At 37.1% G+C, this 25,877-nt stretch overlaps 4 protein-coding genes across 4 annotated transcripts; 1 reads left to right on the forward strand and 3 right to left on the reverse strand.

Annotated features, from left to right (window-relative positions):
• The first annotated feature begins 804 nt into the window (after positions 1-804).
• Positions 805-2,321, forward strand: LOC113768351. Its single transcript, XM_027312672.1, has one exon. The coding sequence runs from the start codon at positions 1,057-1,059 to the stop codon at positions 2,005-2,007; it is 951 nt and encodes a 316-aa protein (XP_027168473.1). The 5' UTR covers positions 805-1,056; the 3' UTR covers positions 2,008-2,321.
• A 1,967-nt stretch (positions 2,322-4,288) lies between these two features.
• Positions 4,289-9,187, reverse strand: LOC113767983 (long chain base biosynthesis protein 2a). Its single transcript, XM_027312192.1, has 12 exons — positions 8,814-9,187; positions 8,625-8,690; positions 7,851-7,939; positions 7,515-7,660; positions 7,301-7,425; positions 7,098-7,191; positions 6,851-7,014; positions 6,188-6,349; positions 5,644-5,770; positions 5,370-5,536; positions 5,089-5,196; positions 4,289-4,725 (listed from the first exon to the last, which is right to left on the reverse strand). The coding sequence occupies exons 1-12, from the start codon at positions 8,937-8,939 to the stop codon at positions 4,630-4,632; spliced, it is 1,470 nt and encodes a 489-aa protein (XP_027167993.1). The 5' UTR covers positions 8,940-9,187; the 3' UTR covers positions 4,289-4,629.
• Positions 9,188-11,046: 1,859 nt separating this feature from the next.
• On the reverse strand, positions 11,047-12,638 carry LOC113768979 (translocon-associated protein subunit beta-like). Its single transcript, XM_027313474.1, has 4 exons — positions 12,439-12,638; positions 11,498-11,596; positions 11,292-11,396; positions 11,047-11,164 (listed from the first exon to the last, which is right to left on the reverse strand). Exons 1-4 carry the CDS (start codon positions 12,636-12,638, stop codon positions 11,047-11,049), a joined length of 522 nt encoding a protein of 173 aa, XP_027169275.1.
• Positions 12,639-17,498: 4,860 nt separating this feature from the next.
• Positions 17,499-22,418, reverse strand: LOC113768980. Its single transcript, XM_027313475.1, has 6 exons — positions 21,230-22,418; positions 20,184-21,154; positions 19,736-19,979; positions 19,553-19,645; positions 18,439-18,559; positions 17,499-17,886 (listed from the first exon to the last, which is right to left on the reverse strand). Exons 1-6 carry the CDS (start codon positions 22,416-22,418, stop codon positions 17,499-17,501), a joined length of 3,006 nt encoding a protein of 1,001 aa, XP_027169276.1.
• Positions 22,419-25,877: the final 3,459 nt, after the last annotated feature.

Below are 25,877 nucleotides of genomic sequence, written 5' to 3' on the forward strand. Positions count from 1 at the left end.
AAGTTTTATTTTTTTTTCTTTTTCCTAGTCGCAATGATAATAATATTTGTTTAAGCTACTTTAACCTAGTCTAAGGAGAAAGTGAACCTAACCAGGAAGTCATTTGAAAGTGACAGTCACAATTAAGTGATTTTAAAATCTTGACCTCCCACCTCTGTCAAGGCTTTAAAGTCAAGTCTTAGTGGTTACCAAGAATCCAAGAGTTTGTTTGTTTTTTAAATCCTTGCAAACTTACCCAACATCAAGATTGATATAAGCTACAGTGAAATAATCGCAAGCAAGTTCTATGTTTGGATAGCTCAAATTTGTCAAATAATATTTTGCTTACATCATAAATATATTTTTTAATTCATCTTTTTATATTTATAATTATCTTTTTATTTTATATGTATCACATCACAAAAAGTATTACAATAATTATTTCAAATAATGCTCCATCCAAACACACACGAGCAACAATCCAGTATCAACCTGTCACCCTTCTTATTCCCTCAATCGGTTAATTGGAGAAAATTAAGAATTTACAACATTCATTTTCTCACTCCATTTAACTGTTGGGGTGGATCCGGCGGTTAGGGAGAAATTTTAAGGTAGCAAAAGGGGCTCAGAAGGCTGTAAGAGGCTAAAAAATAAAAAATAAAAAATTTCTTTCGCAATCATTCATTCTTATCCCCTCTCTTCAAGAGCACGTGTCATCCGCCCCTTTACCAAAGCTTACTGAACAATAATTACATCACCACCCCCACTATAAATATGAATAAAACACCGTACATCATTCAATTAACATTAAAACCTCAGGCGGCCCAGTACATCTCTTTCCTCTTTGAACTCTCTCTTTCTCACAATCTCAGCTGCATAACTCCCTCTTCAAACTACTGGTAGTAATTACTTTTCACCTTTCCGATTTCTTCACTTTTTCCACAAATCCCAATTAAATTAATCAAACCCCAGAACCCCAGTCCTATACAGTTTAATCTAAAGTCAACATTTTCCTGGAGTAGTGTATTTTATGCAGAGATTAGGGAGGCTGAAGAGTTAATTTTATAGGTGAGAATAATGGCCGAGCTAAACCCACTTGACGGACAAATTAACGGCGGCGGCGGCGGAGGAGGAGGAGGGGGAAATGGGGAGACGATGGTGGGGACGGCGACGAAGCGGCAGAGAAGACCGAGTGTGAGATTAGGCGACATTGGAGGCGACCCACCACTGGCGGCCTATGAACACCTGCACCAGCAGCATAGGAGGGCCTCATCCAAGCAGCAGCTGCAGTATCAATGGAAGCAGCAGCAGAAAGGTTCGAGATTGAGAAATAATGAAACCCTAGCGGTGGATAAGAATGGGATTAGCAATAGCGAAGATGGGATTGAGGGTTTTGTTAATGAAGGCGAGGAAGGTAATGAAGGGGATATGGATTTGGATAGGGTTGCTATTGGGAGCTGGAAAACTTTTCGGGATTCGTCGATGAAATCGAAGAGGGGGAGAGGGGGTTCTATTAGGAAGAGGGTTAGGTCGAATTGGGTTTCGTCTAAAGTTGATGAAAGTGGGAAATTATTGACCAGTGGAGGTGAAGGGGAAGGGGATGGGGAAGAGGGTTTTCATTTGGACAATGATGATGGGATGGATAGGGATTTTGCACGTGAAAACTCTGATGAGGAGGTGGACAGAAATGAGAGCCCAATTCGTTCTTTTGAGAATAATGATGCGGATATTGATGTGGATAGAGAAAGAGGGTTTTTGAAAGTAGGGGAGAAAAACAGGAGAGTGACTACTAGGGTTTCTGATGAAATGGAGGGGCCTAGTGATTCGGTAGAGAGAAATGGAGTGAAGGCTTGGTTGAACCAGTTGGGCTTAGGGAGATATGCCCCAGTTTTCGAGATTCATGAGGTGGATGATGAGGTTTTGCCAATGTTGACACTGGAGGATTTGAAGGATATGGGAATTAATGCTGTTGGGACGCGGAGGAAAATGTATTGCTCAATTCAGAAGCTCAATAAGGGATTCTCCTAGATGATGAAGTTTCTGGCATGTGGAAAGAGAAGATTTAGCATCAAGAGTTTACTAGGAGGGTTGGGCGGTCAGCAACCATTTGGGGGTATCTTCTTTGCAGCCTAACATAATAGTTTTGCAGAATTATGTTTTTTGTTTTATGAATTTCCCTAGATTTTGTGTTTTTTTTCTAATCGATGTCCGCTCATGGTATATATTGTTCTAGTTAGTCTTGACTTTGCTGAGGTAGTTCATAGTTAAGAGTATGCCAATAACTGTTTAACCGCAAGGTCAAACTGAGTGATGATAGATTTATGTGATAATAGTTGCTGTAACTTCTGTGATGAGACTCTTTTGCTTCAACAAAATTCTCCTCTCTTTTTATGGCTTTTTCTTCTGAACTAGTGCTTGTGATGGCTTTTTCTTCTGAACTAGTGCGTGTCCTCTGCATTGTGCGTATTGTTCAACTTAAGTATGCTTTATGTTGCTAATCTTTTTATTTCATACTTAAGCACTAGAAACGAGTACCTTTAATGCATATATATATAGTAATCTTTGATTGAAAGTAATATGATTGAGTTTGGGCCAGAATTAATAGCATCTTGAACTATTGTCATTTTCCGGTTTGTAGTCACATTATGACCACAGCAGTGTAGGCCAGAATATTTCAAGATTATGACTTGCGCAAGTTGATGAGCAAGTTCTCCGCTCCCCCACAAAAAAAAAAAACACACACACACACAAAACTTACAAACTTGTCTGCAGTAAAGAAGCTCACAAAGTCCTCTTCTTACTTGGCTCAGCTAGCGGCTGCTTGTCTGCTTTTAAGTGGTTCAGTTTCAGTTTCTTTGTGATTGTTGTGTGCACCACACTTAGGAGAATAATTTGGCTTGAAGATCAGGTTGCAATTTATTGCTACCAAAATGAATGAGGTGCCTTCTATGATTTTCTATCATAATTAGAATTTGGTTGCTCTGTGGGCAACATAAGCTGGAAATCAAATTTAGAGAGAATAAAACGGCCGCAATCTATTCTATTCTAGTGAGGGAGCCTAATTTACATGTCCACTAGTTATAACAGAGCAAATGACTAGAGACTTTACCTGCTCAAGGGATGTTTAGCCTTGGACTAGGCTCTACAGATTTGTGATGAGTTGAGAAAACTGGGGATATAAATTGAAAGCCTTATTGTTTTTCCCTATAACCCGGTTCATTGTGCTGGTGCATGAGTGTGGGGTGTACTTATGATTGGATTCCTCTGATATTGAAGCCTGAAAGTATCCACGGCCAATAGACCTAACGAGTACAAAATTTTGTACATAGATGAGTTTTATTGGACCTTCCTAGACTCGACAATTATTTGCTTTTGGCTACTAAATGGCGCTAATATGATCTTTGTGAGTTGGGATTGGTGTTAATATTTTGGAGCATTCTTGCATTACTGTTGCCTAAATTTCTGGTATGCCTTTCTCTTGTGACAAGGGAAGAAAAAGAGATTCAAAAAAAAAAAAATTGTTTGTATATGAATGAGTGCCTTCAAACCTCCTCATAGCCTCTTCAGTTCTGCTTAGATATGCATGTCTAGATTTGGCTGCTTTTTAAGGTATTCTTCTATCGATGCATCGTATTCCAGTTACCATCTGGTTACAGTTTTTAAATCTCATTGTGGCTTTTTAACAATGTGTTCTTGATGAACCGAAATTTGGGCACTTTATTGCTTGAACAAAAGATTGTGAACCCATGTAATAATAATTTTGCTTGCGTTGGTGTTTCAATCCGAGACGTGATTCTTTCTCTTTTGAGAGACTTTGAGCAAAGAAAAGCTGTACATGCAACACGAATAAAGATCCATCATCTAAACGTTTTCATGCTCAGCACATGGAACAATACTTGTTTGCATGTGTTGTGTCTGCACATGCACATTTGTTTTGTTTACAAATTGCAAGCATCATCCATCATACATACATACGTCTACTTATTGCTACTATTCTCACACGTGATACTGTAGTTATTTTCCAGAATATTAATTAAGAACGTGGACGGGGTACCAATTTTAGACAACAATAGAAAAGACCTGAAAGTCTGGTCCCAGATAAAAATGTGTTATGTTTCTGGTGACTCGAGTCATCTACTGAAGCCATTCGAATCAAAATTCTACATCATCCCTTTAAGATTGGCAACCAAGCGATTGATAAAGAGTTTTTTTGGAAACGTACGATATGTGGACATTTTCTTACTGTTTTTCTTACAAAAAGCCAATAGTAAATTTGAACAGTAATATTTTAACATTAGCACGATTTCGATTTCCCAAGAAAGCTACTTAAGAGTATTTATGATCCAGGTCAGAACTCGCACAAGAACTGAAACACACTAGCCAAAGTATCATCTGGACGTACCGCCAACTATAGCAATACATAACCTGCGTATTTAATCTTAAAGTAACACTGTTGTACTCCAAAAAAAAAAAAAAAAAAAAGAAAAAACTAACCAAAAGTACAACTTGAACATCCGACATGAAAAGATACGGACCCTGTACACACAAATAGACAAAATTTAGCACCTCACACGAAGGTATCACTTATCAGCCAATCATAAATCGTGGTAGCCAGCACTGCGGAGAGCAATTGTAGAGCTCCTTCGCCCCTCACTCTAACTTAACTCTGCCATCATCTTGCTGTTGTTTATCGGGTTCGGCGGGGAAGTATTTAATGCCTATTAGATCTCCTACTTTGCTGAAAACCTTTTTCCAAACAAAAAAAGGACAAATGAGTTTTCCGTATAGGATTTAGATACGTAAATCCGGTACACTGCAATTTAGCATCATAATATTGCCACATATTTTGATCCATCCACAATAATTTTGCAAATTAAAGGAATAAATGCTTTAAGAGTTAAAACTTTTAAAGCAGGTGCAAAAACACACGTGAAGGGACCGGGGACAAAAGAAAGAGATGATAGTAGATACTTCTAAGGCCACGACAGCCCTCCCAAAAAGAAAAAAAAAAAAAACCTGTAAATGAGGTGCCCTATCGTCCTAGGTACAGGTGCAGGTATTAATAGTGCTAAATCAAAAGAATATAAATCTCAGAGATAGGGCCCCTACCTCTAAGGCTTTGATGAGATCTTCCCGTGTGTGTGAAGCAGAAATACAGATGCGAGCTCTAGCCAACAGCAAAGGTGTAGCTGGAAACGCAACCGTAACAACAGCCACCTGCAATAACAGAAAGTGCAAATAAGAACAAATATGGCCAGTAAAGCAAATTGGACAATCACAAAACAAGTGGCATTCCCATTGAAACTGTTATGTTGCTGCAATTCAAAACCTCCATTACAAATGTCAAAAGTTACACAATAAACCAAGGCGAAAAGGACAAAAAACCCTACCTGATTCTTGAGACACTCCCGTGAAAAAGCAGGTATTTTTGCCGGATTGTAGAGCATTACAGGCATTACAGGAGAATCATTATCTCCCAAAACCTCAAATCCCATTTTCTGTAGTTCAGAACGGAAAAAGTTGCTATTCTCGCGTATTCTTGCTAGCTTTTGAGCGCCTACAAGAGCCATGACAACATTAATGCAGTTACCAAAAAAAAATATGGCCAGATGCAACAAGCTTGAGAAGACAATAGATATGATCCAGCGCAGGAAAGTCTCCTACCTCTGCTAGTACCATCCTCCCCAAGGATGACCCTTATGGCAGAAATAATTTGTTGGGCAGCTGGAGGAGAAATCGATGTAGCATACAGATGAGCAGGGCAAGAATACTTCATATATTGAATAAGTTCCTACAAGTACAACATGAAATGTTAGCCTTCATAAAAAGGAAACCTGCTACACAGTAAATAATATTTGCACCAACCAGTGCAAAATAATACAATGAGATATTGCCCGAAGACTGAAAACTTGCTTTTTCTAATAATGCTACAAAACCATGGAAAGCATAATTTAGGACAATAAGACTCAATCTTGTTCAACAAAATTATATCAATCCTCTTCCATGGTCTAACTCTGTTCATTTCGACAACTACGTTAAAACACAGTCGTCATCAAGAATCATTCACGATGCAATTGTGATTTATTTTGTGCCCTCTGGGAGGTTGATGTGCATGTGGCAGGTTAATTCTTCAATGAAGTGAAATTTGTTCTCACAAACACTGCGTGCGAAGTTATAGATCTCTATCAGAATGATGCTCAAAACCAACCTTAGACCCTGCAATATAACCACCACATGACCCAAACGATTTTGTGAAAGTTCCCATCAAAATATCCACATCTGCTGTATCAACTCCCAATAGCTCACAAACACCCCTCCCTGTTTTGCCAATTGCCCCAATGCTGTGAGCCTCATCCAAGTAAACATACGCCTGAAAGAGTATTGAGTTAGAAACAAAGAGTAAAAAATTGACCCTTGGCCTAGAAACAAAGAGTAGAACAAATTTGACTGTCAGTAAAACTGATAATATAAGAGAATCAGAAAGCAAGAAGATGAAATACTATACAATTAACCATATGAAAGAGAAATTAAAAAAACAAAGGCTAGTATAGATGGAGATGCAATTAAAAGAAGTTCTCAACCAATCACGAAAAAAGAATGTGATGCAACAAATAGAAAAACAAGAAAACAGAAACAAACTAGAACAGATCTCTTTCGATGAACCAGAAGATTTATATTATTGACAAGCCACATCTCTACTTCTTGATAACTTTATTGGGTAGAAAAATTTTCTAATCAATTCCTTGTAAAAGTTTTTTTTTTTCTCCAGATAACGGACTTGTTTACGCCAAGACAATGCAAGACTTCTCATGCCTCGTTCTACCTAGAGCACAAAATCTCAAACAAGAGTTCCATCAAAAAGATGCATTACCCTATACTTTTTGCATATGGCAACAATCTCTGGAAGTTTGCAGAGTTCCCCTTCCATGCTGTATATTCCCTCCACTAAAACCATAATCTTTTTCCAAGGTCTATGTGTCCTTGGTTGCCCCTCAGCAATTTGTTCTCTTAGGACTTTCTCCAGATGGTCAGGCACTATAGAACGTATGGCATAAAAATATATTCTATATTAGCATGCAGTACAAAAAGAAAAACAAAAGGTGCCCACAGAAACTTACTATTATGTTGGAAAACACGAACGGTGGCCCCTGACCCTCGAGCACCATTGACTATGGAATTGTGGTTAAGAGAATCACTGATAATCAAGCCTCCCTGTGAGTAAGCATGTTAATTGTGAGGACACAAAAGAGCACAAAACATATAACTGCATCTTACAGAAGACAGAAGACAGAAAGTACCATTTTTAAGAAAATTGTTATACCTTCCCAATCAAGGCAGGGAGAACAGCTGAGTTTGTTACGTAACCCATACCGAAAACAATAGCAGCTGGCTTTCCAACAAAATTTGCCACAACCTCTTCCAATTCATTGTGAAGCGTTGTTGTACCTGATCATGAAAATTCATTAGTTAAAGAACATGGACCGGAGCTATCACCCTTTTCAACAGGGATGAAGATTGCAAATTAGCATGCCTACCTCCATCAACACGAGTACTACAGGTGCTTGGGGAAAATCTCTTCAGAGATTCAATCACACGGGGGGTGCAGTATTCATCTGCTGCAGCAAACCCGAGGTAGTTATATGATCCCAAGTTAAGGCATCTACTAATTTTTGCGGTCCGCCTGCACAAGATGCATTTGGTTGGTGCACTGGTCGAAAACTTCCACTTACTTACCATTTAACTTGCAACAGTTCATTCAATGAAAGTGCTAAATAGGAAGCTATAACCATGTGCATATCAAATGGAGCAAGAGAAAGAATCAGAACACAAAAGGAACAATCCTGAAAACTTTAAGCAAATTTACTACTCACTGCAGCGTCTTGTTGTTGTCCTTGGATACACGTTCAACCAAATCAACCCAAGAATCCGGAGGACTTGCTATTGGTCGTCCAAAACAATCCTATTACACAAGTATCAAAAGTAGTACTTCATTTGTCAGCATAAAGCATCACAAGCTAAAGGTCACATAAAAATTGGGTAGTTCACTGCATCCATTGTTAGTATAAAGGATAAATTAATGACAGCGAAAATAAATAGACCAAGGGTTAACTAGACCTTTATACCCTCTTCTCTACCATCCTCACCAGCCTTACATCGATGAAACTCCCTCCACATGTATATACAAAACCTACCATGCCATTTTAATCTTGACTACATTATCCCACCATCACTGGTTGTCAAAGTGACTTTCACAAGATTATAACAATAGCTTCGGTTATTTAAAGAAAAACAAGCCCTAAAGCATAATCACAAACTAACCTATCAGCTCTTTTGCATATGCTGAACAGTCAAAAAATATCTAGATATCGACCTCGTATGCAAAGTTCTCCCGAATCACTTTCCAACAGGAAAAAAATTCACTTACTACCAACGTAATCTTAGTAAGTTCGCAGTTGAATCCACATACGATTAATGCATCACTGACTATTATAAATTTCAGTTTCAACATGTCGCCAAATTAAAATGTTTATCACTGAATTCTTAATTCTCCAATGAATCACTGCAGTAAATGCAACATTATCAACACATAAAGAAAAGAAGACAAAAATAAATAAAGACAAAATTTCATTTTCCTCAAATTTTACCTGAATCCGAAGATACAGCCGCCGAGTATAGAAATCCTCCAACCCTAGGCAGATCGGGGCATATCCCTAACCAAAAGGGTTCAATCAATAAATGCTCTCCCAAATCAATCACAAAATTAAAGAATTCACATACGTAAACACTAAAATCCATCCCAAAATAATAACATGCATTACAAAAATTTCGGCTACCTGAAGATTGCTGCCGAGCCACCAATCCGCAATTTTACGGAAAAAGTCACGAAATTGGCCGAAGACGAAGAGGAGGCCGTAGCTGAAGTAAGTTGTTAAGGCGGTCAGATACGGAATGGTAATCATTTTGGACCAGCAGTTAAGATCCGAGCTGATGGAGGAAGATCAACGGCGACCAGGACCGCCGCGGCGGAGGTGGAATAGGAGTAGGAGAAGGAGGAGATCAGAGGGGGCGGACCGGTGATTATCTTTAGGGATTATTTTGGCATGGTTTCAGAGATCTCCGATGAGAGAACAGCAGAGGAGGGAGAGAGAGAGAGAGAAGCAAAAGAGGAGGGAGAGGATTGGGTTTGACCAGTCCTCCCTTTCCTCCTTTCCTGCTGATTTTTTTTTTTTTTTTATGGTTTCTCTTTTTTTAAGGAGATATGGAATGTTTTTTTTTTTTTTTGCCAGTTATCTTGTGTTATTTTGCATTTACCCTTGTCGGATCCGTCGAACTTTCCAATGTTGGAAGAGGAAATTTCCCTTTTTTTTGTCTTTTTACTTCAAGAGATAAATCCCCATACAAAATTATTTTACTTACATAATGATTCAAAACCATTTTTTAAACTTTTTTTGTCCTTTCTTCATTTTTTGTTGCTTCAAAAAAAAAATTTTGTATTGTTAATTATTTTTATTTCACGCACGTTGCATCACAAAAAAATACTATTACGATAATTATTTCAATTAATACCTCATCCAAACATGTCTCCTAAAATTAGGCGTGGAACGTGAATGAATCTGAATTTGAATGAAATATATTGATGGTTAACTTTTGGGATTAGCTCAATAAATATGAGAAATGAAATACAATTTAATCAACTTATATTAACTCAACTCACTTTTATCAACTTCGAGCTAAACTTAGGCAGTTATTGGTCTAGAATTCAAATACAATTTGTGGAATTCATGTAATTACCTAAACAACAAAGTTTAAATATGATGACAGTTCTTGATTTGTTTTGACCAGTTTGTAATTCCTATGTAAGAAACTCAAAAACAGATTAAACTTTGAGTGTCGTCTTATTCATTGATGGAGTTGTGTATATGGTTAATGGAAATCAAATTGAATGCATAAAGAAGGATGTGAGGGAGAACGGGGGATTAACTATTCCAATTATTAAAAAATTGTGCAAAGTTTTCTGTTTCTTTTTCTTTCTTTTTTATCCCTTTTCCCTCTTCACGCATTTTCCATTTTCAACCGTCACATTTAGGATTTGAATTATGACTCTAACACTAAAAAGTACTCTAAGAGTTCTCCTCTGACCATTAAACTAATCCCAATGGTTATATGCAAACTTTTCTTTGAAATATACTTTGAAATTTCAAACAATTGAATGAATTGATTCTACAACAAGAATAATTCAAAGAGAAGACAGCTAAAAATCACATCTATGATTTATGTTGACAAATCCTCTCAATATCAAATAAAAGTAAGATTTTAAAAGATCATTTAGATTTACAAAAGCTTTTAAAAGATCTTTTTTTATTCACAACCTAATAGTGATATTAGGCTTTTAGTCTATGTACATTATATATGGGGTTCATGACCTTCCGCTTACAAAAAAGAAAAAAAAAAGGCCAAAATCATTACAAACTTTTTATGGTTTTCATAATTTTCACAACTTTATCTAACTTTGTTTGGGCTATTATATAAAAATATATATATATATTTTTTAGGCTGCAAGAGGCCCACCAGATCCAAGGTAAAGATTCCATTAAGGATTAGGATCAGTTGGATTAGCGGCTGATGAACAGATGTTGGACTAGCGGCTGATGAACAGATGTTGGACAGCCCACGTGCTTCGTCGTTCAATTGGTCGCTGATGTCGTTTTCGTTGCATTTTTTTTAAAAAAAAAAATATTAAAATACTCATTTTATCTTAGGTGACTTGCAAAGTTGCCCCTCTTATTGTCACTAATCCTAAATTATCCCGTCCAACTTCTCAATGATCAAATTACCTTTTCTGTTTAGATTTCAATAATGTGTCCTAAACTCTTAACAGACTTATAGCCTATGTGGAAATTAACAACAAATAAAATTTGAAATCTCAACTACAAACGTAAAGAAACAATAGATAAAATTTGGACAATACAACCCTCGAGATGCTACGAAATCTTATTTTCCCTCGATCTCGAATAAAACGTTTTCTATGATTTCAATCTGTTACAAAAAAAACATACATCAGCATTCTCAGTTTCTTTTCTTGATTACATTTCTAGTGCTAGATTTTGATGGAGAAACTATGATGTGTGCAAAACAACCCACGAGGAGAATCACTAAAATATGGGAACCATGCTTTGCCGGCAGTCTCTGCAAAAAGAAAATTATCATAAGAGAAAAAAAGGCCTAGTAGGAGAGCAATATGATGTAGCAGTGAATTATCAACGAAGGTTGGAAAAAGAATCATCCCAATATGGACAAGTTAGTCAAAACACTTTTTGGACTTAGTAGGAAGACGAAATGTTATCAGAGCAGCAGCACCATGGTAAACACTTTTTGCTTTGGGCTCCAACTCAAAAGAGTGGGAAACATGGGCACCCCTGCAGACGAAATTCATGTCAGACTGATCAGAGACATAGTGAAGAAGATAATAAACTAATTACATAACTTAGATGATTCAATGGAGAAATGGGAAGGTTACCCATCAACTGTTTTCCATGATTTTGAAGTGTTGCCGGTCACCACATCAAAGACATCCAAAGACCAAGAATCATCAGCAGCACTTAAATCATATACAGTGCTGCAAAGGGTCCAAGAGAGGTCATATAATTCTCTCAAATCACCATCTTTTGAGGTGTAAAAATGCAGATAAACAAGAACATCCAATCTTAATAATATCCACATGGTTATCCCAATTGCTTGAATTGACTGCTAGATGGGTAAACAAGTTTAAACGAGCTAATGTGAACATCATTTTGTTCAAATTTACGATTGGATCCGTAAGGATTTTAGAAATTGCGGATCAATTGTTTGGCTTATTTAATGTTGATGCAATCTCTAACGAGCTTCTTCTGTTGAGCCAACTTCAAGAACCTTGTCTTATTTATACGTAAATTTTTTACAATTTATGCTTGAAGAGTCGTAGCACGATTTAGGCTTGAAAAATCTACATTATAGTTATACACAGTTGAATCTTGTTATGAATCCCTAGCACATTTTTATCAAGTCAAGTGTTGAGTAAATTTTTTTAAAAAATTAGTTGTCCTTATTTATCCTCAATAAAGTAGTAAATATACTCATTTGAGTTGTCTCATTTAGATGAACGACATCTAAGGCACCAACACGAGCTTGATTAAAAAGAGATAACTCCAATTACAAGAGTTACATTTGTACTTTTTGTTTTTCTGACGTAGTGGATATCCGAAATTCGACGGATTATATTTCCGGACCCGACTATTCCAACTCCGCTTGTGCCCCCACCTTCCAAAAGACACAAGGCGATAACTGGGATTGAACTGCAACCACACAATACTAGGACCTAAGGAGGCACCCCCAATACCAGCCGATCCAACCCTGAGGGGTGAGTTACATTTGTACTTGATTAAAACAAAAATTAAGACCGGGGAAATGAGATAAACGTACGACAGTCCACGATTATAGATATCGATGGTGACAGAGATGCGTTCACAGTCGGAGTTGAGCTTTGTGAGACTGGTCTTCTTGTGGGCCAAACTAAATGGGGTTTCTGAAAACGCGATGGCACAAAAAACGGAAAGCGCGACGAGTGTGAGGGCGAGCAGTAAAATAGGAGTACTGAGTAGGGGAGGTAGAGCCTCTGCCATTCCTATTTCCTAAATTGATTTGATACTCTCTGTTGACGCTGTGTGATGCCCTAACAAAGAGAGATTTAGCATAGAAAAAGTAGGATATAGGGTTTAAGTACTGAGATAATTTCAAATAACCACCCTTTATGTTCTTGATAATTGTAACCACCTCCCTGAGATTTAAAAAATTGTATAAACTTTCTAAAAAGTATGTCTTGGTAAAAATTAGTGATGTAAGCATAAAAAGTCTAACAAATATTCTGTATTGCATCTATCTGATCTTTAAAACAAATTGAATGTCAAAATAAGTTAATCATCACCATTACTTGTTAGATTCAATATAGTTCCTTGTAGAAAAAATTGAGCCATGTTTTGAATGCATCATTTTTTGGTGTTTTGAATTCTTTTTAAAAATTAATTGTGAAGAGGCTCATTTTGTCAACTGCATTCCCAATTGCTAGTAGACTCTTTGTAAAATTGAGTACGAAGTCCATTAAAAGAAATGAATCAGCATGAAAGAGTTTTGTTCATTATATTTTAAACTCATTTTTTCACTTTCGTTTTGTAAGTTTCGCAGAGGTTATTAAAGTTTTTTCATAACACTAAGAAAGGTAAGTGTAATTTTTCAAATTTCAAAAATAGTGACCACAATTGCAGAAACATCATGGGAGGTCTATGAAATTATTGCTCAAGTATTTGGAAAAGGAAATTAAGAAGTAGGCCTTGGCGAGTAACTTTTATCCATTGAACGACCGCTCTTCCAGTCGGCATCGTGAGATCACTAATGCCAACTTTTGTCCCTGCTTGACAGGTTTTCTCATTTGGTTAAATTTAGCTTTTTTTAAGTTGTTTTGTGAATCATTTGAAACAAACTTTTTCTTTTTCAATACAGATCCTATTATAATTATTTCCATTGCTGGAAACAAGTCTCCCTACAACCATCATTAACAAAAGATCTCTAAGAAACAAAGGGTGAAAACAAAGACAAAACATCTCTAAGAATCTTTTCATGTTTTTCCACATAACGATCAGTTAATAAACTCAAACAATGACATAAGATGTTCCGCGGTTTCTGGGAGGAGGTTTGATTAATACATAGCGTTAATCTATGAAGTAATTGAAAGATAAGTACAAACCATGAATTTTTTCCAATAAAACTGACGGTCAAAATGACTCATTATTAGGTCTACAAAATAATAAAAGGCAAAAAAAAATCTTAAATTGAGTAATTTGATTAAGGGTAAAAGAAATAAGAACTACAAGCCATGAATTTTTTTTCACTAGAATTGACAATCACAATAATTCATTATTAGGTCTATAATTGATAACGAAAGGCAAAATAAATTTCAAATTGAGTCATAAGATTAAGCAGTTGATACAGTTTTGCACCAGACAAAATATCATGGGTATTTACTTGGGAATTTCAAATTTCTCCATATATAAATTAACTTTAACGTAATTTCATTTCCAAATCTAACTCTATTCCATATTCTCTTTGTAAAATAAACAAATACCCTCAATAATGTTTGAATGGTATTTGAATCTGGATTCATAGCATAATTATGATTATTCCATATATAGCATAAGTTGGTATTGGAAAGAGAAAACAACAATATGAAGTCCAACTTTTTTTTGAAAAAATATAGTATACATATATATATTGATAGATATAGATTAAATAATTGATTAGCTTCTAAAGCCAGAGCAAGGAAGTAATACTAGAAGTCTAAAAATTTGTTGGGTGTCAAACCAGCAAAAATAAAATTCCTACTCTTAAGTCACGAATTAAGTCCACTATGGTACTGGAGCAGGGACTTAGGCTGTGCAATGGGTTACTAGCTTCACCCTGGTGCCAGAGTTTGCTTGATCCGATATACCAAAGTGTATTAATTACGTGAAAGACAAAATTCGAATATAGCAGCGAGCAGGGTCGAATCCACAGGGACTTGGGAATTTATTTTGAATGAATGTAACATTAAATAAAAATGGGGGAAGTTGATATGGAACTGTCTAATTTAATTGCTCAAATTAAAAATATAAAGTAAATTGACGGAAGGAAAATCTCTAGTCAAAGGTATAATCTCCACTTATGGTTCGAATCACTGATCACAGATGCAGAGATAAAATCTTTCATTTACAAATAAACTGGTTATGGTTGTCAACAAGCTCTGACAACCTGCCTAACCTTACTGATTCGATAACCACAACAAGCTCTGTAGTTATTGCCCTAGCCAATTAAGCAGTCCTAAACACGCTCTTAGGATTTAACCTATTGACAGCATTAATCATTAGACTGGCCACCAATTATAACCAACAAACACACACGCTCGGTTTATTTAGGCTATATCATATATTTCCGCAACGACGACTCAAAAGTTTCTACTACAATTGAATCATATCACTTGCCACATGTACTAAAATTACCCAACAATTACGGATTGAGCACTCTTAGATGGCTGTTAATTACTCACACAATTAAACAGTGATCAAGTATTTAATTGCAAGAAATAATCATATGCATAAGTGAACAGGAAATATATAAATACTTGCAAATTAAAGAACGTAGGGAAATCAATTCGATCTCACAGTTTTGTCGAACCAAAGCTTCGATTTAACCTCTGACTAGATGAAGAAATTAGCCACTCCTCATAGTTGAATTGCAGCCAAAAGTACTGGATTGCAAAGGCATTGCGTTTTTACTAGAAAGCAAGGAATAAAAGATGTTTTTCCCGTTGGGGAATATTGTCGAACACCTGGCGTGTGTCAGAGGCCAGTCCAGAGAAAGGAAACTAGAACTAAACTAAAAAGCTAAACTAGAGGTCCCCTTTCTTCTGTACGTCCTCCCCTTAAAAAGCCAAAAGTCAGATGACTAAAAGCTATCTCCGGTGGTCCCCACACATGTGGACAAAGTCTCCAAAATTACTCCTTCTTCCAAGTCTCTCTACGTTGCTTTCTTTTAAGAGCCCAAATGACTTATAGCTTTGTGGTCCCCACCAATCCAAGGCCTAAGGATTGAAGCCCTTAGAAGTCTCCATATTCTCCATAAAGTCCCTCCTTTTTGGTAGTTTTCTGCTTCATTCCTGAAATTAAGTCCCGATACCAAATATGAGTAAATATCAGCAATTAACACAATATTTGTCAGGGATAGAAGGGAAAATTAATAATTAAAATACCAACAATTAACACCCTATCAATTCCCCCCACACCTAAACCATGCTTGTCCTCAAGCATGAGAACAAGAAACAAACACCAATATTTGATAGTGGCTATTGCTCTATCCAACAAATTGCCAAGATACCAAGAAAAATAATATTCAAGCATCAATGGTCAAGTCCAAGAAACATCACTCCGGTTAGCTTCTAAACCACAAATGCCTCTAATTCCAGGTTAACTAATCTAAGAAAAAGGAATGACACACAACAGTTATCAGCAAATGGTCCAACTATTAACCAAAATCTCAACATTAAATCCATAATTCGGCAAGCTGACTTTTATTACACACTAACACAACCTTCAACTTTTTTTCACATTTTTTCTACTTTTCTCTCCTTTTTTTTTTCTTTCAATAGTAACAAAAGACTTAGTCGCTAGCCATTTGAGCCTTTTGACGCGAACTCCAACATTGGCCAGATGAAGGAGCCCGGTTACTCAGCTTCTATCGCCACGTGACCACGTACTCATAGAAGTTACTACCTTTTGACGCGAGAATCAACACTTTTAGGTGCAGATCCCCGGTTACTCAGTAGTAACTAATAGCGGAGTACAGTCAAGTTTATTCATAGTTAAAAATCACAAAAACTCAATATAACACAAAAACCAAAAGAAAACTTGCATCAGCTAGCCTCACAGCTTCATTTTCAAACATGGAGAACTAAAGTTAATAACCGGACCAATTCACACGAAAATGCCAATAATCATTCCCTATGCCTAGGAAAGTTAACCAAAAATTATAAGAGTAAAACAATCATTGATATTCACCAAAGAGATGTTTTTGGATTCAACCACATTAACTTGGTACCCTTTTATTATTAAAACTTGGCAATAGCAGAAATAAAGGCAACAATCCAACATCAAACTTGGCATCACATACGAGCTAATCACTAAAAAGAAGAAAAAGAAAATGAATGAAAGACACTAGCACCATAACTGCTCCCCCCACACCTAAATCCTACATTGTCCTCAATGTGACAAATAAAAAGCAAAAGTGAAGCAAAAGTGAGAGGGAAAGCAACCACACTTCCCTGAAATCGGGGCATAGTGAAGGGCGAGGTGGAAACGGAGGTGCAAAGCCTGTAAGAAACAGAGACTGCGCCAAATCATGTGCCATGCCGGCGACATTGGCATCGACGTTGACCATGCGAGCCTCCAAAGTCTGAACCTGGAAAACTAAGAAGAGAGGAGAAATGAGCTGAAATCGCGTTTCTGAAGCCTTTGTTGGGACACATAAAACGCGATTGAAAACGCGCCTTCAACTCGCGTTTTATAAGTCGCGTTTCCTTCACAAATCTTGCAGGAATGAAAACGCGATTGAAAACGCGCCTTCAACTCGCGTTTTATAAGTCGCGTTTTGTGCACAAATCTCGCAGGAGTGAAAACGCGATTGAAAACGCGCCTTCAACTCGCGTTTTCTAGTCGCGTTTCACTGTGGCTTTCGGACGATTCTCATTGTGAGCTTCCTGCACGTCATCACGCGGGCACGTCAAAACTGAAGGGCACCTATAAATCGGCAAAAACGAAAACTGAAACCCAAAATTAGTCGAATTCAAGGAGAACACCTCTAAACTACCACACGGAATTGAACAAACAATTAAAATGAACAATTGGGTTGCCTCCCAAAAGCGCCTTTCTTTAAAGTCTTTGGCTAGACAAAATAATGCTTCAATCAGAGAGTTCAGGCACTGCAAGGGTCACCTCCTCAACATTATTAACTTGAAATCCTTCATAAAAAGGTTTGAGACGATGACCATTAACCTTAAAAATCTTGTCAGTGTGAAGACTTTGAATTTCTATGGGGGTCTTAAAAGCTGTACGGTAAGCCCAAAGTGCATCATCTAAGCGCAAACTCCAATCCTTTCTATTGGGATTCACCGTCTTTTCAAGTATCGACTTGATTTCTTTATTGGAGATTTCTGCTTGACCACTAGTCTGCGGATGATAGGACGTAGAAACCCGGTGAGTGACGCCATATTTCTTCAACAATGCTTCCATTACTCGATTGCAGAAGTGTGTCCCTCGGTCACTGATAATTGCTCTTGGCGTGCCATACCTGACAAAAATATGAGATTTAATAAAATCAACTACAACCTTAGCATTGTCAGTCCTAGTTGCCTTAGCCTCTATCCACTTTGAGACATAATCAACTGCAAGTAATATATACATATTACCAAAAGAGGAAGGAAATGGACCCATAAAATATATACCCCATATATCGAAAATTTCACAAACCAGTATAGGAGTAAGAGGCATTTGATCTCTATGGCTTAAATTACCTGTCTTTTGACAATTTGCACATGATTTACAAAATAAGTATGCATCACTAAACAAAGTTGGCCAAAATAAACCACACTCTAAAACCTTTCTTGCAGTTCGCTTAGGGCCAAAATGTCCACCACACGCATATGAGTGACAGAAAGATAAAATTGATGGAACCTCTTCTGTAGACACACACCTGCGAATAATTTGATCAGAACAATATTTCCACAAGTATGGTTCGTCCCACACATAATATTTAACATCACTTTTAATTTTTTCCTTTTGAGCTCTAGACAAATCATTAGGTAGCGTTCTAGTAACCAGATAATTCACTAAATCAGCATACCAGGGAGTTGTCTTTTGAACTACAAAAAGATGCTCATCTGGAAAATTATCCTTCAAGGGAGCAGGTCCTTCACTTATAAGTCGTGGTTTGGCCTCTTTCTTGTTGAGCAAATATTTCAAAGCTGCATGGTCAGAATAAATAATGACTTTAGTGCCAAGTAAATAAGAACGGAATTTTTCTAAAGCAAAAACAATAGCTAAAAGCTCCTTTTCCGTAGTCGAATAATTGCACTGGGCACCATCCAAGGTCCTCGAGGTATAATAAATGACATAAGAAGCTCTGCCCTCCTTCTGGCCAAGTACTGCACCAACAGCAAAATTGCTGGCATCACACATTATCTCGAAAGGAAGACTCCAGTTTGGTGGTCGAACCACTGGTGCTGAAGTCAATGATCCCTTGAGCGTGTCAAATGCACTCTTGCAATTATCATCAAAATGAAATACCACATCCTTTTGAAGTAATTTGCATAGAGGATGGGATATCTTTGAAAAATCTTTGATGAAACGCCTATAAAAACCTGCATGGCCAAGAAAAGAGCGAACTTCCCGCACACTTGCAGGGTAAGGTAAACATTTGATAATTTCTACCTTAGCCTTATCTACCTCAATTCCTTTTGCAGATACCACATGGCCTAAAATTATGCCTTGGTCCACCATAAAATGGCATTTCTCATAATTTAAAACAAGATTAGTCTCAATGCACCTTTTAAGAATTTTTGTGAGGTTAGTTAAACATTCATCAAAAGAATTACCATAGACAGTAAAATCATCCATAAACACTTCTATGATATTCTCCACATAATCAGAAAATATACTAACCATACACCTTTGGAATGTAGCAGGCGCATTACAAAGACCAAAAGGCATTCGTCTATAGGCAAATGTACCAAAAGGGCAAGTAAATGTGGTTTTCTCTTGATCTTCAGGCGCCACTGGAATTTGTAGAAAACCTGAAAAACCATCAAGACAGCAATAATGAGATTTTCCTGCCAACCTTTCCAACATCTGATCAATAAAAGGCAATGGAAAATGATCTTTACGAGTTAATGCATTTAATTTTCTAAAATCGGTACAAACTCTCCACCCATTTTGAACTCGAGTGGGCACTAACTCACCTTTAGGATTTTCAATAACAGTAATTCCTGTCTTTTTAGGAACTACTTGAACAGGACTTACCCACTTACTATCCGAAATGGGATAGATTATACCTGTGTCAAGAAGTTTTAAAACTTCTTTCTTCACTACCTCCATCATTGGTGGGTTCAATCTCCGTTGAGCCTCTCTCGAAGGCTTAGCACCATCTTCTAACAAGATGCGATGCATGCAAGTGGCTGGACTTAATCCTTTTATGTCAGCCACTGTCCATCCTATTGCCTCCTTGTGGTCCTTCAACACCCGAATTAGTTTTTCTTCCTCTAAAGCAGTCAATTTACTGGAAATTATTACTGGGAGTGTATCTCCATCTCCCAAGAATGCATACTTTAAATTATCCGGTAACTGCTTTAATTCCACCTTCGGGGCTTGCACAATAGATGGCAAAAGCTGTGAATGAGACAGAGGTAATTCCAAGTAAGACACATTGGAAAATTCTGGGCAAAGAGAATTCAATTCAAAAATAACTTCCTGCAATTCAAAAGGAAAAACAAACTTCCCTTTTATCTTTTGCAAATTTTCCTGACAGAGACCAGTAGAAATAGCAACCTTCAACGCATCGTCATTATTAAATTCAAAATTTTGCTGCGCCAAAGAATCAATTACATCTATAACAAAAATTGAATGAGATTCACCAGGATATTTCATGGCATCATAAATATTAAATTTAATAACATCACCATCAAATTCCATAGTCAATGTGCCAGTGAAAACATCAATTTTTGTTCTAGCAGTTTTCAAAAATGGTCTCCCTAACAGTATTGGAGATGAATTAGAATTATCATCCTCCATATCAAGCACATAAAAATCTGCAGGAAAAATCAAATTATCAATTTGCACTAAAATATCCTCCAAAACTCCATCAGGATAGGCATTTGATCGATCAGCCAGTTGAATTATTACGCCCGTCTCTTTTAAAGGCCTAATGTTCATCAAATTATAAATAGAACGAGGCATAACATTTATCGAAGCACCCAAATCCAACATAGCTTTTTCAATTTTAATATTACCTATTTTGCAAGGGACAGTAAACATACCTGGGTCCTTGCATTTAGGAGGCAATTTTTTCTGCAAAACTGCCGAAACATTTTCTCCCATATGCACTTTCTCGTTTCCTTTCAACTTTTTCTTACCAGTGCATAATTCCTTCAAAAATTTAGCATATCTAGGAATTTGCTTAATTGCATCTAAAAGAGGGATATTTACCTCAACTTTTCGAAAAGTGTCCAAAATCTCCTGTTCGTGCTCTTGCTTTTTGGACTTTGCCAGTCGACTAGGAAATGGAGGCGGAGGTGTAACCACTTGTGTTGATTTTTCTCCAAAATCTGGTTGTTCCAAGGCTCTAGGTTGAGACACATTCCCCTCTTTTTCGAGCTCTTCCTCGATTGCTTGTTCAGAAATTTTCTTGCTCGGCTCAGGCAACTCTTTGCCACTTCTTAATGTGATGGCACTAGCATTTTGCTTGGGGTTGACAATTGTCTGCGAAGGTAGCTTTCCAGATAATTGGGACTCCAATCTATTGACTGTGGAAGCTAACTGGCTCATTTGATTCTCCAAATTATGAATGCTAGTTTTCGTCTCCTGTTGAAATTGTTGAGTGTTAGTAGCCAAAGATTTCACAATATCCTCAAGTGACATACCTGATTTAGGAGCAGGTTGTTGCTGTGAAAGTTGAGGTCTAGGTTGATATTGTGACTGATGTGGAAATCCTGGTGGCCTTACTGCATAATTAAAATTAGGATGATCCCTCCATCCTGGATTATAGGTGTTTGCATAGGGATCATACCGTCTCTGAGGTGGTCCTGGAAATCCAACTGCATTAGCCTGCTCAGTCGAATCATCTTGGAGTGTGGGGCACATATCTGTTGGATGACTCGAACCATAGCAGATTCCACATGTTTTCAATTGCTGCATTTGTCCTATAGCTAACTTTTCAACCAAAGAAGTTAGACAATCTAATCTTTGCTCTATTGAAGAATTACTTACCTCATTGACTCTACGAGTCGTGTTATCCTGCCTGTCTCCAAATTGTTGAGCATTTGCAGCCATACTTGATATCAAATTTCTTGCCTCCGTGGGTGTTTTATTCACTAAGGAGCCCCCACTGGCAGCATCAATAATTCTTCTGTCAGTTTGGGACAGACCCTCATAAAAATACTGGATGAGGAGTTGGTCAGGAATTTGATGATGAGGACAACTAGCACATAGTTGCTTGAATCTTTCCCAATATTCATGTAGAGTCTCTCCATTGAATTGTCGAATTCCACAGATGTCTTTCCTAATGCTTGCAGCTCGGGATGCAGGAAAGAATTTTTCTAGAAAATGCTTCTTCATGTCTGTCCATGTGGATATTGACCCAGAGGGCAGATAATAGAGCCAATCCTTAGCTTTATCGGCTAAGGAAAATGGAAAGGCTCTTAATTTAATTTGCTCCTCTGTGACTCCCTGAGGTTTCATTGTCGAGCAAACCACATGGAATTCTTTGAGATGCTTGTGGGGATCTTCACCTGGTAAGCCATGAAAAGAAGGAAGTAAATGGATTAGTCCAGATTTTAACTCAAATGCAACCTCTAATGTAGGATAAGTAATGCATAGAGGCTGTTGATTTAAATCTGGTGCAGCCAATTCTCTCAATGTCCGTTCATTAGCCATGGTGCTATCTATCTCTTCCGTCTCACTAAATGAATCCACAAAATCTACTACTGAATTATGTCCAGTAGATGAGGAGGATGCCTCTGCTCGTTCTCTTGTTGCTTTTCTCAATGCACGAGCAGTTTTCTCTATCTCAGGATTATATTGCAGTTCACCTGTACGAGAAGATCTAGGCATAAACCAGTAACAATAAAAATAAAAATAAAAAATAAACAAAGAAAATATAATTCAAAGAAAATAAATTTATTTTGACACCAAGTCCCCGGCAACGGCGCCAAAATTTGTTGGGTGTCAAACCAGCAAAAATAAAATTCCTACTCTTAAGTCACGAATTAAGTCCACTATGGTACTGGAGCAGGGACTTAGGCTGTGCAATGGGTTACTAGCTTCACCCTGGTGCCAGAGTTTGCTTGATCCGATATACCAAAGTATATTAATTACGTGAAAGACAAAATTCGAATATAGCAGCGAGCAGGGTCGAATCCACAGGGACTTGGGAATTTATTTTGAATGAATGTAACATTAAATAAAAATGGGGGAAGTTGATATGGAACTGTCTAATTTAATTGCTCAAATTAAAAATATAAAGTAAATTGACGGAAGGAAAATCTCTAGTCAAAGGTATAATCTCCACTTATGGTTCGAATCACTGATCACAGATGCAGAGATAAAATCTTTCATTTACAAATAAACTGGTTATGGTTGTCAACAAGCTCTGACAACCTGCCTAACCTTACTGATTCGATAACCACAACAAGCTCTGTAGTTATTGCCCTAGCCAATTAAGCAGTCCTAAACACGCTCTTAGGATTTAACCTATTGACAGCATTAATCATTAGACTGGCCACCAATTATAACCAACAAACACACACGCTCGGTTTATTTAGGCTATATCATATATTTCCGCAACGACGACTCAAAAGTTTCTACTACAATTGAATCATATCACTTGCCACATGTACTAAAATTACCCAACAATTACGGATTGAGCACTCTTAGATGGCTGTTAATTACTCACACAATTAAACAGTGATCAAGTATTTAATTGCAAGAAATAATCATATGCATAAGTGAACAGGAAATATATAAATACTTGCAAATTAAAGAACGTAGGGAAATCAATTCGATCTCACAGTTTTGTCGAACCAAAGCTTCGATTTAACCTCTGACTAGATGAAGAAATTAGCCACTCCTCATAGTTGAATTGCAGCCAAAAGTACTGGATTGCAAAGGCATTGCGTTTTTACTAGAAAGCAAGGAATAAAAGATGTTTTTCCCGTTGGGGAATATTGTCGAACACCTGGCGTGTGTCAGAGGCCAGTCCAGAGAAAGGAAACTAGAACTAAACTAAAAAGCTAAACTAGAGGTCCCCTTTCTTCTGTACGTCCTCCCCTTAAAAAGCCAAAAGTCAGATGACTAAAAGCTATCTCCGGTGGTCCCCACACATGTGGACAAAGTCTCCAAAATTACTCCTTCTTCCAAGTCTCTCTACGTTGCTTTCTTTTAAGAGCCCAAATGACTTATAGCTTTGTGGTCCCCACCAATCCAAGGCCTAAGGATTGAAGCCCTTAGAAGTCTCCATATTCTCCATAAAGTCCCTCCTTTTTGGTAGTTTTCTGCTTCATTCCTGAAATTAAGTCCCGATACCAAATATGAGTAAATATCAGCAATTAACACAATATTTGTCAGGGATAGAAGGGAAAATTAATAATTAAAATACCAACAATTAACACCCTATCAATGAAGTCCAACTTTTTTTTGAAAAAATATAGTATACATATATATATTGATAGATATAGATTAAATAATTGATTAGCTTCTAAAGCCAGAGCAAGGAAGTAATACTAGAAGTCTAAAAAATGTTTCCATAGAAGTTTTGGATAGTTTATTGAAAAAAGAACCATAAAGCATTAATTTCATGCACATAAAAGTCTCTCGTGTCAAGGGTGACACCTTATGTACTCGCAGTAACTTATGCAACTTCCAAAAGTAAAGAGTAACTTTTTTCAATAAGACTATTTTTAAGAAGGGTTATTCTAACGGGTACTCTTTCATTAACACAACTAGTATTCGCTTCATGCATGTGCTGGAATTCCATGTGTCCATGCATGTGCTGGACTTGTGCAAGACAATAAAAATCCATATGCATATGTTGATAATTGCTACTCAGTGGAAACATATAAAAAGGCATATGCAAGAGTTACTATACCTATACCAGACCAAGCAAATTGGCTGAACATAGATTTGATTCATTACTACCACCTCATAAGAGGATAGCTCCTGGCAGACCTAAGAAAATGTGAAGAAAGACTTCATTAGAGGACATGTTGAAAAACTGTCTAAAATAGGGCTGCCAATTCACTGTGGTCATACTAACCATAATGCCAAAAGTTGCAAAGTCACTGGTTGTTCATTTGTGAGGCAAAAACAACCAGTGAATGCACAGGTAAAAGCTAAAATATATATTGTTGGGTTTTTTATATCTACATCTAACTGTCACTTTTTGATGTGTTGCAAGGTATATAGGACCTACTAAATGAGCTGCTAGACTTCTACCACAAGATAGAGGTGAAAAAAATGGTGCTAGTAGAGATGTAGGAAGGGGAGCTAGTTGGGGCCACTTTAGAAATAATGTTGAACCTGTTTTGATTCCTTAGTGTTGGGAGGAGTACTGATATAACTAATTCTACTATTGCAAAAGGCTCAACTAGAGCTAATTGGAGAGGTAGAGGTAGAGGCAGGGGTAAGGGTAGGGTTTGGGACCATAACAATGGCCCATTACGTGGCATTGGACTTTGGAATGGTCAAGGGGTATCAACAAGTAAAATATATTCCATTTGACTCTACAATGGTGAGTTCCTTTTTTATTTGCATTTATAACTGAATTTGTTACACTTGCACTCATTAAAAACTACTTTTATTATGCAAATTCCAAATACTTCAAAGACTTCCAGGTCATGGTTTTCAGCTTGTAAAACACAGATTTCTGTTTCTAAGGCTGCATATCTGGTTTTCAATTTTTCATGCTCATTTGCCAATTCTTCATTCTCCCTTTGCAAGTACATTAGTTTCTCCTTTTGTTCCAACAGTCTAGATTACAGCACTGCACTTACTTCTTTTGCTTTACTACAAACTTCGGAATCTATCCATGAAAAATGTTCACATGCATGTCGGTTCTGAATAAAAAGAAAATATAGCTGTCTAAAACTCTTTCTGGCTTATTCACGTACAGAGCAAAATTAAAGACAATAATAATAGATTATTAATGAAAAATTCTTACATTGGAATATGAGCAGCCATAAAATCTTTTTTCTGGATTTTCAAGTGTCCAAGAGATTCACAATGGTGCCTTTTTACTGCATCCACACATTTTTTGGGGCAATCTTTCAATGTTATTTGAAGAACTTTGTGACATTTTTATGATACTTTTTGGTTGACAAAAAAATTTTAGGTGTTGCTGGATATGCTAAGACAAAAGAGAAAAAAATAGTTCACTTGAATGGAAGCATCAGACACCCCCTCTTTTATAACTAATTGAGGCGTATCTTAGTCATCCAAAGGAAACTGCTATTTCCAGTGGCAATTTCGGCATGTTCAAATTTCCAACGGTGAATTTGCTTAGCTAGACTGACAGAG

This window comes from Coffea eugenioides, chromosome 4 (genome assembly GCF_003713205.1).
Source record: "Coffea eugenioides isolate CCC68of chromosome 4, Ceug_1.0, whole genome shotgun sequence".
Classification (NCBI taxonomy): domain Eukaryota; kingdom Viridiplantae; phylum Streptophyta; class Magnoliopsida; order Gentianales; family Rubiaceae; genus Coffea; species Coffea eugenioides.

Bases quoted from the DNA above. Each gene is read 5' to 3' on its own strand.
- LOC113768979 (XM_027313474.1), bottom strand. From the start codon at position 12,638: ATGGCAGAGGCTCTACCTCCCCTACTCAGTACTCCTATTTTACTGCTC. The intron at 11,397-11,497 runs GTAACCTTCCCA...TTTCGTCTGCAG, and splicing joins TCATGGAAAACAGTTGATGG to GGGTGCCCATGTTTCCCACT. The intron at 11,165-11,291 runs GTGTTTTGACTA...CTTTTTGCAGAG, and splicing joins CTTCCTACTAAGTCCAAAAA to ACTGCCGGCAAAGCATGGTT.
- LOC113767983 (XM_027312192.1), bottom strand. From the start codon at position 8,939: ATGATTACCATTCCGTATCTGACCGCCTTAACAACTTACTTCAGCTAC. The intron at 8,691-8,813 runs GTAGCCGAAATT...CCTTTTGGTTAG, and splicing joins GGCTCGGCAGCAATCTTCAG to GGATATGCCCCGATCTGCCT. The intron at 7,192-7,300 runs GTATAACAATTT...GCTTACTCACAG, and splicing joins TCCCTGCCTTGATTGGGAAG to GGAGGCTTGATTATCAGTGA.
- LOC113768351 (XM_027312672.1), top strand. From the start codon at position 1,057: ATGGCCGAGCTAAACCCACTTGACGGACAAATTAACGGCGGCGGCGGC.
- LOC113768980 (XM_027313475.1), bottom strand. From the start codon at position 22,418: ATGCCTAGATCTTCTCGTACAGGTGAACTGCAATATAATCCTGAGATA. The intron at 21,155-21,229 runs GTATGTCACTTG...CGAAAACTAGCA, and splicing joins ACAACCTGCTCCTAAATCAG to TTCATAATTTGGAGAATCAA. The intron at 18,560-19,552 runs GTGAGTTAGTGC...CTGACCATGCAG, and splicing joins TGTTATTGAAAATCCTAAAG to CTTTGAAATATTTGCTCAAC.